Here is a 14353-nt window from a genome sequence, read left to right on the forward strand (position 1 = left end):
AATTGGGTCAAGGCTGTATGTTGAGCAACTGAAAGCTGTTATAAGAAATCAGAATAATGTCTCTAGTCAAAAGTAAATCACTTTAGGTTTATGTGCCTTAAATGTATAGAGAACGGACTTTCTAAATTGGTAGACATAATGTATTTTAAATAAAAGAATGTCTTAAACAGCATAAATCATTTATGACGATTTACTTAATGAGTAAACAAACCCCATTTATTTCCTTCATTGTTTAATTATTTATAAAATCTCCTGAGTCTACGTTTTTCCATGGTTATATTTTAAATAGGATCTGCACGTTGTGAAATCTGTCGACTTCTGACCCCTGTTTGTTCACGTTGCTTGATTTTCTCTCTGCGTTACTGTGTAATGAAAAGAATAACACGACGTAGAAGCGATAGGGCTGTGAGGCTTAACGGCATGTGTGTTTTTGACACAAAGAAAGAAAGAATGTTTAAATGGGTCAGGAATGGGGCAGACATGGGGCATAACCTGCTAATGTTAACCATGCACAAATGGTGATAACCATCTACTGACCGCAGAATATTCAAATAAAGTGTGGGAACAGTTGTTTACAGGCCGTTTTGCCCCATCACTTTTAAATTTAATTTAAGCTTTTTTTTTTTATTTTTAAAGCTTAGTTTTGTTCTGAATATTTTACATTTCGGCAATTTTGGCAGCTCAAGTTATGCTGCAACGTGGCTACAACAGAAAATCTCCTTTCTTACTTTTTTTTTTAACTTGTGAACAATCCTTTTGCATGTGTAAATTTTGACTTTTCGTTACATATGCAAATGTTTAAAGAGGTTCTCTAGCTCTCAATGGAGTCCTTTGTTTCAAAAAAATGGAAATACTGAGAGCGAGCAAAATGGACGAGACGACGGATGGGAAAATGGTTGAAAACAGGGAGAAGAGATGTGGGTGAAGAGGACAGAGAGGTAATTTCATAAAAAGGGAGTAAGAGGAGACTGGGAGCTTTAATGAGAAAGGTCATACTTCTATGTCCTTCCTTTTTTATTTACCAGGATAAAGAAAAGAAGAAATATGCATCGCTTAACTTTTATATATAAAAAAAAGAGAAACTAATTAAGAACTTTAAATATGCAAGAGATTTATTGGACACATATTCTGAATATAGAGTTTAGCCTATTAATATAAATCTCAATGGGCTATTGGGGAATAATTGGAAACTCAACATTTTAAGACAATACAAAACAAGAAAATTACATTCTAGGTCATGCGTATATTTTTGTTTCTCATCTTCTCCAACATTGTATCAACAATGGCTGCCACCCGTACTTTTAGGATTTAATCTACTGAAGTAAATTAATTTATCATTGGTACATGTTTTACACCTGGCTGTAGTCTTGGATATCTTCTATAGAGGAAGGCTTCTAAGCAGGTGTCAGAATACAGCTCTAGTACTTTAGAGACAGGTTAGAGACTAATGTGAGATGGGTTGGAGACTGGGCAGCACGGTGGCACAACTGGTAGAGCTGCTGCCTCTCAGCGAGCAGGTCCTTGGTTCAAATCCCGGTCCAGGGGCCTTTCTGGGTGGAGTTTGCATGTTCTCTCCGTGCTTGCGTGGGTTTTCTCCGGGTACTCCGGTTTCCTCCCACAGACCAAAAACATGCATGTTAGGCTGATTGGTAACTCTACATTGTCCCTATAGTGTGAGTGAGAGAGTGAATGGTTGTTTGTCTCGTTTGTTTCTATGCGGCCCTGTGATGGACTTGTGACCCGTCCAGGGTGTACCCCGCCCCTCGCACAGTGATTGCTGGACATGGGCACTGGCGACTCCCATGACCCAAAATGGAATAAGCGGGTAAAGATAATGGATGGATGGATGGGTGGGTTGGAGACTAATTTGAGACACTTGCTATCACTGTGATTATTCTAAAAGAAGATTTGTTGCACACATTTTTTGAACAGGTAAAAAAATTCAAGCGACAAGCCTGAAAGCCTAGGGCAAGAGAGGAAATTGAGAATCCCTGCAAATATTTCAAGATATTTTGGAGATAAACTTTGGAGACCAAAACTGTTAATCAACTAGTTGTTAACAGTCACAACCCAGGGAGATGCTACGTTTAGGTACAGGACGTATAAAAAAAAGTGAAATGTTGATTAATCCAACAGGTTGCAAGCTGTTGATGGATGGGGGAAAATCATTGGTGCCGACCAATGGACAGCTTCAAGAATATTTACCTAAAAATGTATTTTTATTAATTCCTAAACAATGAATAGTATGATGAGGCAGTAAAAGAATATAACCTGAATAGATTTGTATCTATTTCGAGCAGTGATATTTGCCGACAGTGTGTTTGGAGAAGTGTTTGAGCTTTGGGCAGAGAACCATCACTGACTAATTTTAGACCTATCAACATCTTGTCTTTCCAGCACACAGACACACACACACTCTGACAAACACACACATATACACACAAGGTATTCAAAGGTTGAGCTAACTGATGTTGAGTCAAACGTACAGTATCTGATTAGGCAGCCCTCCAGCTATTTTTGGGCTTGCTTGGAAATAATAGAAACACATTACCTCCAAGCAGCGCTTACGAAACAACGCGAGTCTGCCGATGAAAGCGTGAAACTATACAAGCATGATGACGCGAGATACTCACAGCCTGCCGGCTATTTCTAGTCTGGTGGAAAAACGATGTGTTTTCATAAGGTCAACAGCCTGGATGCGTTTAAAAAAAAAAAAAGTATCTACAACTCTGCCTTTTCTGACAGAAAATAAAATGAAAACAGACAAATATGCAGAAAAATATGAAGAAAAATCAGAGAATTTTGGCACATATTGTCAGAAAAAAGAAGCATTTCTGGGTTAACAACAAAGTCCATGCTCAATAATTCTGGGTTTTCTGGGTTAATTTCTGGGTTTCTGGGCTAATATGTCTATCTCTATACTTTTTCATGTACAATGATCTAAGATTATACTTTTGCAGTGCAACAAGGCCATATAAATAAACTGAAATTAATACATAGTAATTGCTTTTGCTTTCAGGCTGGCGTGGTCATTGCAGAAAAGGCTGTTTTGGAATAAAGTGCAACGCTTGCAAAAAAATTTGGCTTCTACCATCTGAGACTTGGCAGCACAAGACACTGCATAAAACTATTATCTAATCCTGAAGGCAAAGCAGTTTTCTGGTTGAGAAGTCATTCCAATCATACAAATGTGTCTTTTAAATGAATTATTTACAAGTGTAATACAAGAAGGTTTCTGTTTAGAGATAAGATTTTGTTTTTATCTTGTATGTTTTAGTGAAATGCGCCCTTATAACTGTCAACGAGGCAACATATAAGCACAGTGACGTCTGACCACTGACACATACATTTGCATTTGACAGTATTTATAAGTGAAAGTGCACGTCTCTAAGTGGAAACAGAACAAGAATGTACTGTATGCCAGCGTCTGTGAAAGTGTCCAACCTCCCAAGGCTTTCCAGATACCAGAGCCAGACCTCAAAACTATCAGCGCTGTTCTCGCTCCCATCTGCCAAAGTCATCACCCACACAGACACCCTCCCTCTTCATCTCGGACACACACACACACACGTGACAGAGACAAGAGAGGTGTGAAATGGTCATCTCACCATTTTAACAGGGTTGGGAACCTGACCATAAACTTTCTAATGTTCTTAACTTCTGTTCTTCAGCTGAACTTACAGACTCACTTGTGCTGGCAGACACAAACAAACAAGCATTTGTTAGTCAGCTGTGTTGGTAGCTAGTGACTACTGAACACTTTTACTGTTCTCCAACTAATCCATTTTAAAACATTACAGGTAGTTGGACATTCAAAGCAGGAGAACCCATCCATCCATCAATTAACTTTTACCCGCTTCTTCCATTTTGGGTCACGGGAGCAGGAGATCATGTGGTGGTAAAAAAAACAAAAAAAAAAACAGCTGGGAAATGTAATGTTTCAATTCAATTCAGTTCAGTTTATTTATAAAGTGCCAAGTCACAACAAAAGTCATCTCAGGGCACTGAACAGAAACATTCATATACAAAAAAAGTAAATTAATAACACTATTTATCTGAGGAGCAGACTGCTTTGAGTTTAACTCCATCACAGAACTCTCATCTTGAGCAAGCATGAAGGCGACAGTGGGAAGGAAAACTTCCTTCATGAGGAAGAAACCTTTAGCAAAACCAGGATCAGGACAAGCGACCATCTGCTTTAACCGGCTGGGTTTGAGAGGAACAGAAACAATGGCAGGTCAAGAATCACGTTAAGATAGAAATAATTTAAAATGCAAAATATTTAACTGTAACAATTAATTTTAAGAAATTAGGTCACATTGTCCTCCAGTAGTCTAAGCCTATAGCAGCATAACAAGCCAACCCTAACTATAGGATTTACCAAAAAGGAAAGTCTTAAGTCCAGTCTTAAAACTGGACAATGTGTCAGCCTTACAGGCAGAAACTGGAAGTTGGTTCCACAAGAGAGGAGCCTGATAACTGAAAGATCTTCCTCCCATTTTGCTTCTGGAAACTCTAGGAACCACAAGGAAACCTGAAGTCTGAGAGTGAAGTGCTCTGTTAGAAAATGTGGAACAATAATCAGAATCAGAAAAAGTTTTATTATCATTGCACCGAGATACAACGAGAGCATGTACATGCAGTCCTCCGGAAGATGGACAGAGTGCACGAAGCTGCTACTATAACTAAACGTGGCCTTTCTTATCCTTTTTCAGAATAATAATCTTAGATAGGAAAAGGGGGAGAAACATGAGGGTAGATAGTAGTATTACAAAAAGAGATCTTTCACATCTTGTCTATCGGGACACGATTTGAGACATAAAAAAAAACTCTACCAGCAAGCACAATTAAAACATAATTACATATGTAACATTTTTCAGTCAGGTCATCTGGACAGTTTCTTTTTTTGTGCTGAAACGTTTCGCCTTCGATCCGGAATGCTTCATCAGTCAAGGAAACACACAACACAAAACTGATTCTTCCCCTAACAGCTTACTCCAAAGTGGAACAAACCAGTTATGTTGGTGCTAAGATGGTGTCTTTGGCACGCCCCCTCCTTCATTGCCGGCCTTTTTTTTGGTTTCCTTGACTGATGAAGCCTTCCGGATCGAAGGCGAAACGTTTCAGCACAAAAAAATAAACTGTCCAGATGACCTGACTGAAAAATGTTGGATTGTATAACTGGATTATTGACAATGGACTTTGTTGAAGATTACATATGCATTTGACGTCGAGGTGTTGAGATTAGTCTATGAGCGCTTTTCAGATCAGCCACAGTTTCTGAAGATGTTGTTTCAGCTGGCATTTCTGATAAGCCTGCACAGAAAGTTCTGTAAGATCTGCAATATACGATGGAGCAAGGTTGTTGAGGGCTTTGTAGGTTAGAAGTAAGATTTTGAATTATATCCTGAATTTGACAGGGAGCCAGTGGAGAGAAGCTAAAACTGGAGGGATATGATCTCTCCCACTAACTCCAGTTAAGACTCTGGCAGCAGCATTTGGGATTAACTGAAGACTTTTTAAAGAAGTATTTGGACATCCAGATAATAAACCATTGCAATAGTCCAGTCTAGATGTGACAAATGCATGAACCAGTTTTTCTGCATCATTAAGATGTTTCAAATTTTAGTGATATTACGCAGGTGGAAGAAGGCGGTTCTAATAACATTTTTTTATGTGGGGGATAAAGGACATGTCCAGCAGAAAATTAAAGGTCATCCAGGTTTTTGTCTTTGACATGTTTGTAGTCTAAGTACCAATAACTGACTGGATTCATTGGGTTTCATGATTTCAATAAACGAGAGATCGGAAGAAAATAAACTGTGATGTTAGAGGAGGGTGATCTTTTTTTTTTTGGCTGGGACTAAACCAAAGTGGCAAAGTTGCAAATACAAAAATGCAAAAAAAAAGTGATGGTTAGATGATTCTGTACAACTGTCCTTAACATTTTAGAGTAAGTTATATTTATCTGATCACATTGAAAGCACAGGAGAAATAACCATAGAATATATCAAGAGTTGAATAATACACTCAAGTGTCATTCTTGTGTTGGATAAGGTTTGCAACATTTCATGCTGTCCAAGAAGAAAAATCAACATAAAGCACTCAACAAATGGCTGAAGTATCAGTGAGTGATCATGTTCTCTTGCTAGATTACCAAATATCAGAGTTCTCTTTGTATGTCCTGATTTCTGCCTTGTTATGTGTCTAAAATGCTTGTCTTCTGTAAAGTTACCCACTCCCCAAATTATTATAGAAACAATATTAAATAGAGCACAAACTAAATGTAAACCCCCCCCCCCCCCCCCACAATAATCCTGTAGTCTCATACAAAGCTCCTGGGTTTCATATAATGTCCATGAGCACTGAACAGACTTTGGGGTGAACTCACGTCCACTCTAAGAAGGATTTACAGCGCCCAGCGGTTTTAAACTTGAGAACATTTTGCATAAAATAATGGACTCCAAACTGTTCCAACAGACTTTTAACCCTTCCCAGATTGATGGGCAGCAACAGTTGCTTCTTTAAGACCATTGCTGATGTGTTTCCTTTCTGGCATTGTGCTAAAACACACAAGATTCTAAGCAGCAAACTGCCAGTCTTAGTTTTTCTAAAACTTCCATCCATCCATTCATTATTGTTTACCCGCTTCTTCCTTTTTGGGTCGTGGGGGTGACTGGAGCCCATGTCCAGCTATCACTGTGCAAAAAGCTTAGTCGGTTTTATTAAAAAAGCAAAACGTGGCTACTACTTCCCCTCTTAATGTCTATGGAGCAGGAAAGGAGACACTTATGTTTTTTACATATTGCCTCTTCATTTTGTTTTAATTTTAAATAAAGTTTTAGGATGAATGTCGGATGCATTTTTGGAACTATTTCAACTCAATGTTATTTTTTAAATTATTTACTTTTTTTTTTTGCTGTAGATGAATTTTAAGAAACTAATTCTTAAAAAAAAAAAATCCTGGTTATGTTTTGCAGTTAAAAATAGAACAATTGTTTCAATGCATGTTAAGGACTAAATAATTTACGGTTTCATTAATAAACGTTTAAAGCTGGAAGAACTAAGTTTTACAGTTATTGTAAGATCAATATTAAGGCATAATAGTCAAGAATAAAATAATAAAATGCATCTTTTGATTATTTTGATCATTTGATCATTCTTCCTAACAGAGCACTTCGCTCTCAGACTGCAGGCTTACTCACAATTCCTAGAGTTTCAAAAAGCAGAATGGGAGGATGATCTTTCAGTTATCAGGCTCCTCTCTTATGGAACCAGATTCCAGTTTCTGTCCATGAGGCTGACACATTGTCCAGTTTTAAGACTCGGCTTAAGACTTTCCTTTTTGATAAATCCTATAGTTAGGGTTGGCTTGTTATACTGCTATAGGCTTAGACTACTAGAGGACAAATTGACCTAATTTCCTGAAATGAATTGCAGTCTGCTCCTCAGATTAATAGTGTTAACGTATTATTTTGTATATATATATATATATATATATATATATATATATATATATAAATGTTTCTGTTCAGTGCCCTGAGACGACTTCTGTTGTGACTTGGCACTTTATAAATAAACTGAACTGAATTTGTGATCATCTATCTGTGAAGCTTTAAATAAAGTTTAATTAGATATGATTGGGCTCTATAAGCAGCATAAGTCATCCAGATTCTCACTGAATAGAAATGAGTGTCTGAACCACATCAGCTCACTTAGATAAGGCATTCACAAAGACTGAAAATGTCTGACAAGATAAGCCCAAGAACGTTTTGATGGGGGTGCAGACTTTGGAGTTAGGGATCAGTTTTCAGCCCCGTCTGAGTGTGTTTTCCCCAGAGCGGAGGTGAGTTCTTGTCTGAGACGTGGCCTCCGGAGACAGTCAGGAGACAAAAAGATTTCATAAAAGGAATAGAAGAAAACAAAGAAGACAGAACAAATATGTGAAACATAAAAAATTGTTTAATGAACCCTCTCGCAAAAAGCAATGAGACAATGCAATACCTTGGTAAGGAGGCGTACTGACGTTCCACCTCTTCATACCGCGGTGTCACACGATGATCTGTCCCTTTGGCTGGCATCTGTTGAAGAAAAATAAATGGTTAGTTTGTGGGGGGCGTTAAATCACAAGGTTTTGTTACCTTTCAAGTGTAGTAGCCTAAATTATACACTACATTTGCCTGCCCAAAGTAAGCAGAAACTTTAAAACTGTAAGCCTAAGCATGTGCAATGCACACCCATAAGCCCCTCATCTTCGATGTGTGCGCGAGCGTTTGTGATGTGGGGGTAATTTAAGATCAACAAAGGCTAGTTACTGGGGATTTACGCCTTCTGAGGTTTGTTGGGGCTAAAAAGGGTCTCCGTCCAAGATTAGGTTACTTCAAAACATTACGTCTCACTTTAACACGCACACAAACACACGAATTGAGCTGAATTTCATCTGTATATTGAAAAAAAAAAAAAGATTAATCCAGGCTGCTGACAGTTCAATCTTTCCTACTTCTTCTCATTGGTTCACTCTAACCCTCACCATCTCATTTTCTCCTCTACACTTACTCCCTTCTCTCTTTTCCTTTTAAAATCCCCCCTCCCCAGCCCCCACACATACATATGTACATATAAACAGAATTTCTTAGGGAATAGCCAGGATTATTTGGAGGAGCATAAATCAAACTAAACCTCATGCATCAACACACTTTAGTGAAGAAGACATTTTATTTAAAACTTCAATTTAAACATGTACTAATGCAGAAAGATGGGGTATTTAGGTGACTGGGAATTTTGTTTGCATTTAACAAAGTACAGTCAGGTCATCTGGATGGTTTCTATTTTTGTTGTTGAGACGTTTCGTTCTTCATCCAAAGGACTTATTCAGCCCAAGGAGCCACAAACAAACTCAGTCCCACAAGCAGCACACTCACATGGTAGACCAACCAGTTTGCTGGTGATAAGATGGTATCTGGGGCCCATGCTCTCCCCCGTCGACTCCTCTGAGGCAGTCATAGCCAAAGTGGTTCAAAACACCAAAGTTCATGCTCAATAATCCAGGTAAAAACAAATCCAACAAAGTTAAGTCAGGTCATCTGGGCGTTTCTTTTTCATTGTTTAGACATTTTGTCCTTCATTCAAAGGACTTCATCAGTCTGAGGAGCCATAACAAACTCAGTCCCACAAGCAGCGCACTCACATAGTGGACCAACCAGTTTTCTGGTGATAAGATGGTTTCTGGGGCCCACGCTCTCCCCCGTTGACTCCTCTGAGGCAGCCATAGCCAAATTGTGGACATAGCCAACAGTGGTTGGTCCACTATACGAGTGTGCTGCTTGTGGGATTGGGTTTGTTTGTGGCTCCTCGGACTGATGAAGTCCTTTGGATGAAGGACGAAATGAAAAAAAAAAAAAAAAAGATACCATCCAGATTACCTGACTGAGCTTTGCTGGATTGTTTTACCTGGATTATTGAGCATGAACTTTGAAGATTGTCTGCATTTAGTTTTTGTGAAAAGTCTACTGTATGAATTAAAGTGTTCACATTGCAACTGTTGTAGACAAAACGGTTAAAAGGTTTCAACTATGTTTTTCTGTCTACAATGCAGTGATAATTAAATATCAAATAGTACATGTTTTGCTCTCCTTCTCTGGCTTTCCATTTCTATCCACATCCCATGGAATGAAGCCGGAAAGCATATAAAACAGATTTGCTGGCCCTGCTTTCTTTTGAACACCTGTCTTTATGGCTTCAATATCTCAGGTAGGGAAACAGCGGGATATTAAAAGCAAATAGAGATGTGGAGCGAATGAATGAAAAGGCATTAGACGGAGAAGAAAGGAGGAAAGAGAGATGGAGTGAATGGGGAGTAAACGACTTAGAGAGGAGGAGGAGGGACATTATGAAGTTGTCGAGAAGTGGCAAAGGGAGAGAACAGAGATGAAAGGTGACTTATAAAACAAGAGAATGAATGAGGTGAAGACAAGGGCGGCAGAGTGGCGAGGTGAAAGGGATAATAATGGCACGATTTAAACAAGATGTTAACGGAGAGAAGTCGAGATGGCTAGAGGGGTTGGAGATGAGGGAATGAATGACTTGCATCATGAGGTGGAGGCTAAGAGGTGAGTGAGGATGTGAAGGAAAACACATTTATCAATAAAGAAAGCACTAAAAAGAATCATATTTATGAGACATTTTAAAGAGAAAGCGGTTCGTTTCGCATGAAACTTCATTAAAGCATAATCAAAGCTCATGCTCAATAATCCAGGTAAAATAATCCAACCAGGTTCAGTCAGGTCCTCTGGACGGTTTCTTTGTGTTGAAACATTTCGTTTTTCATCCAAAGGACTTCTTCAGTCTGAGGAGCCACAACAAACTCTGTCCCAGACGCAGCACACTCGCATAGTGGGCCAACCAGTTTGATGGTGATAAGATGTTTTTCTGTAGTCCGCCCTCTCCCCCACTGACTCCTCTGTGGCAGCCATAGCCAAAGTGGTTCAAAACATCAAAGTTGTTTTGAACCACTTTTGTTTTGTTCAAACAGGACTTTGAAGTTTTTAAACACTTTGACCATGGCTGCCTCATAGAAGTCGACGGTAGAGAAGGCAGACTCCAAACTGGTTGGCCCACTATGTGAGTGTGCTGCTTATGGGACGGAGCTTGTTGTGGCTCCTCGGACTGAAGAAGTCCTTTGGATGAAAGACGAAACATTTCAACACAAAGAAACCGTCCAGAGAACATGTCTAAACTTTGTTGGATTAAGGGATAATGTTCTCTTTTCTTTTTTTTTCAGTTTCTTGCATACAAATTCCATTAACTTATCCTTGAATTAAGCATTTTCCAGCTGTGATATCCTCACTAGATTTTACCGAAGCCACTTTAGACACTGAATTGATTGAACTAAAGATATTTGTTCTAAAAGGAGGCTTTCTAGATTGTATTTAATGGCAAATTAAAATCAAACAGTAGTTTTCTGCATTCACAGTATAAATAATTTTGACATCCAGTCTTAAAACCATGACGGAACGTCCATATTGTTTTAAAGATGGTTGAAGATGCTCGTAGTTTACCCCCTCTCAACACACTTTGTACATGCTGATGACGTGAATCCAATTTTTCTCACCAGTGATCAATTTATGACGCCTATTGTTAATCATTTTCAAAACAGTTTTTGTTGTGTCACATCTCAGTCCTCTCATTTAGTTTATCTTTTTGTTACTGTACCGAAAGCAATGCAGCAGAATGGATTGATCAACCAAAGCGTCAAAGGCACTTTCAAGATCCTTTGTTTGGTATTGGCAATTTATTTTTTTCTACCTTTAATCAAGAATGATATTTCTAGAAATAATTAATCAGATGGCCCTTCTTCTTTTGTCCCCAACTTGCCTGGTTTCATCAAACATTAAAGGGTGCACTGGACACCAAAATAATTTAGAACCTTTTTGAAAATCACCTTGTTGATGCAAAATTATTTTATTCCTGCCAAACTTTGTTTTATTACTATATCAAAGCTAATGAAGCCAAATCTAAAAACTGACTATGTATGAGCATATATTTTTGTATTTTTGTCTCCAGTAAGAAGAGGTGATCTGTACAGATTCTAGTTTACTTAACCCCTCTGACTGAAAACTATTGTGACCCAAAAAAGTACAAAGAATTTATAGAAACTCTATGAATATGTAAAAACATAAAACTTTACAAAATTAGTTGTAATATACATTTTTTGTTTATATTACATTAATATATATATAAAAAAAAAAACAGATGTCTAAAAATGGCTCAGTTGTCTTAATTTTGTTAAAGCACTGAGATATGAGAGCGCACAAAGTGCAAAAATAAATCCAAGAACTATAAATTGTTTAATGAAGACATAGCACCAAACAATTCCCATCCAACAAGCCACGATGCAATGAATATGCCCTAAATGAAAACCTTAGATTCTCCAGTTTTGGAACTAAATTGTTTAATTTAGTTCCAAAACTTGAGAGTGTAGTTATGAGGAAACAATTGTGGATGTTTGTAGATAACACAACTGTTGCAAACACTGTGCCAGCTGAGCCTGTATAAGATCTACTGTACACACCCTTTCTATTTTCTCCTCACGTTCAGCCACACACATACACACCTACTTACCAGTATGTTTACACAACTCATCTTTGCCACATACAAAAAAAAAAAAAAAAAGGCACAATCTTACTGTTTTGAGTACAAGCGCTCTCATACACAACCAAAAGCACATCTTTTCCTCTCCCTAGACCCACCTTAACACACTTCCCTTCACTCACAAAGGGCTGGGGCAGCACAGTAGTGCACTGGTCGGGGTAATGGTCTAGTGAAAAACTATTTCACGGCATAGCGAGCAGAAGAGAGGCAGGGAGGAGAACTCGGAAATCAAGCAGAAGAGACTGATACTGCAGGGAGAGGACACACACTCACAAATATACACACAGGCACACACACTATAAGAGAGGCTCATCTCTCTCTCCTTTTAACAGACCCTTCAATTTACGGATAAAACACACCACCCCATCACTTTCGGCGTGACACACTCTCGGGCATTTTACTACTGGTTTTTTTTTTTTAATCCAGGGATACAATGACACACACACAAACACACAAAGAGGACCCAAAGTCCAGTCCTTTTCACTTGAGTTTCAAGGATATCAAAAGGATTTAGATCAACAATTTAGTTGATGCACACTGCATTAATGAGACCACTTTGTTCGAAATGTGGTCTCTTTCTCCGCTTTGTGTTGTCTTTGGTACTCCTTTATTTGATCCTTTTTAACTCACCCCTGTCCCTCCACACATGCACATACACACGCCCTGTCTCTTCTTCCATCCCTCCCACTCCACACATAATCATTTTCCTCTATTAACCAACTCTCCTTAAGTGAAGTTAAGGGTTCTTATGGGTGCTGTTAAATCCCCTTATTTAACTCTTGGTTAGAAACCTCTAACTATCTCTCTATCACCTTTCTATCCATCTTATCCTTGCATTTAGAACCAACTAATGACTATCACTTAGGTTTGTGTTTTACATTTAACAAAGCACACAAAGATAAATCTGCAGATGTACTAGAGAAAAGCTTAACAATGTCTCCCCTTCTGTCACTTCCATTACAATTTTCTTCTATGTAAATCAACAGACAAAGATGTTGCACCTTCTTTGTCCTGGCCACCCGTCCGTATAGTGATCAATGAATGAAAGAAGGCTGGTTCTAATCTGTATCAGTTATTTCTTTTTGTTCAGCCAGCACTTTGAGCTGACTCCATTAAAACACTCTGCTGCTCCTTTGCACGTGAGTGTCATAATCTCTGTGTGTTAAATTCTTGTATTCATACACATTCAACAACTGGGAGTGGGAATCTTTAGGCTCTACACTGCAGTATAGAATGGTTTTCATTTAACCATGAGTTTGGGAACTAAAATATAATGACATAATTCTGTGGGAATGGATGTCCATGCAAAAAAGGCTATCTTATCTTATTTTATCTTATCGTGTTAGAGCTATCTTGCCCACTTTTTTCAGAGTTTCCACAACTTTGTTTTTAGTTGTGTTGCAGGGTGTAACTGTAAGGAAGGTTGTGATGTTTTTTTTTTTTTTTTGCGTAGCTCCAAAGGGTGCAACATGATCCACAATTCTGTTTACAAACCGTTCTGTCCCATGTTGCACAAAAAGAGCCAAAAGGGGGAATTGGAAATACCCTCTGTCTGTATGTCCATGTATGTTTTTAACATGATAATTTGAAAAATAGGTGAGACACTGACTTTCATTTTGGTATATATTTATATGTAATCTTTGTGAGTGAGATAACTTCAAAAATAAGCAACGTGCTGATTTCCATTTTGGTGTGTGGCTGCACTGACATAAGAAAGGTCTCTATCAAAAATTGGGTTGCCACATCAAATTTCAGGATCGCCACCACCATACAGTATATGTACACTGTCCAGCCTTATCAGTTGAGGAAAATATACCTGTGAGTTTTTATATTGCTAACAAATTCAGTTTCCTCAATTGACTGGGGTGGCCGAAGATGAATCTATGGTAAATGGTAAACAGTAAATGGACGTGCTTATATAGTGCCTTTCTATCTTATTGAGATACTCAAAGCACTTTACACCACAATCTGTGTCCTCATTTACCCATTCATACAGCACTCTACTAGATCTCTACAAAGCTAATTGAACAAATATATGGTTGCCAAAGCCACCAATGGTCACTCCCTGGCTCCGATATTGCACTTGGTGGTGGATACAATTGTTCCCTCCACTCAACAGTCACTATGCACTCCCTGGGGAAATAAAAACAAAACACGATCTCTATTCCTACACACACTGTAACTCAAACCCACTCGAATATTT

General features: G+C 38.4%; 1 protein-coding gene across 1 annotated transcript in view; it reads right to left on the reverse strand.

The window, feature by feature from the left end:
* Positions 1-14353, reverse strand: part of pard3bb (par-3 family cell polarity regulator beta b) — a 358866-nt gene that overhangs the window by 140315 nt on the left and 204198 nt on the right. Inside the window, exon 23 of the mRNA XM_037686865.1 lies at positions 8005-8081. Within this exon, the coding sequence (XP_037542793.1) occupies positions 8005-8081 (77 nt within the window). The remainder of the gene's footprint in view (positions 1-8004; positions 8082-14353) is intronic.

The sequence above is a fragment of the Nematolebias whitei genome, chromosome 13 (assembly GCF_014905685.2).
Source record: "Nematolebias whitei isolate Nwh7 chromosome 13, NemWhi1, whole genome shotgun sequence".
Lineage (NCBI taxonomy): Eukaryota > Metazoa > Chordata > Actinopteri > Cyprinodontiformes > Rivulidae > Nematolebias > Nematolebias whitei.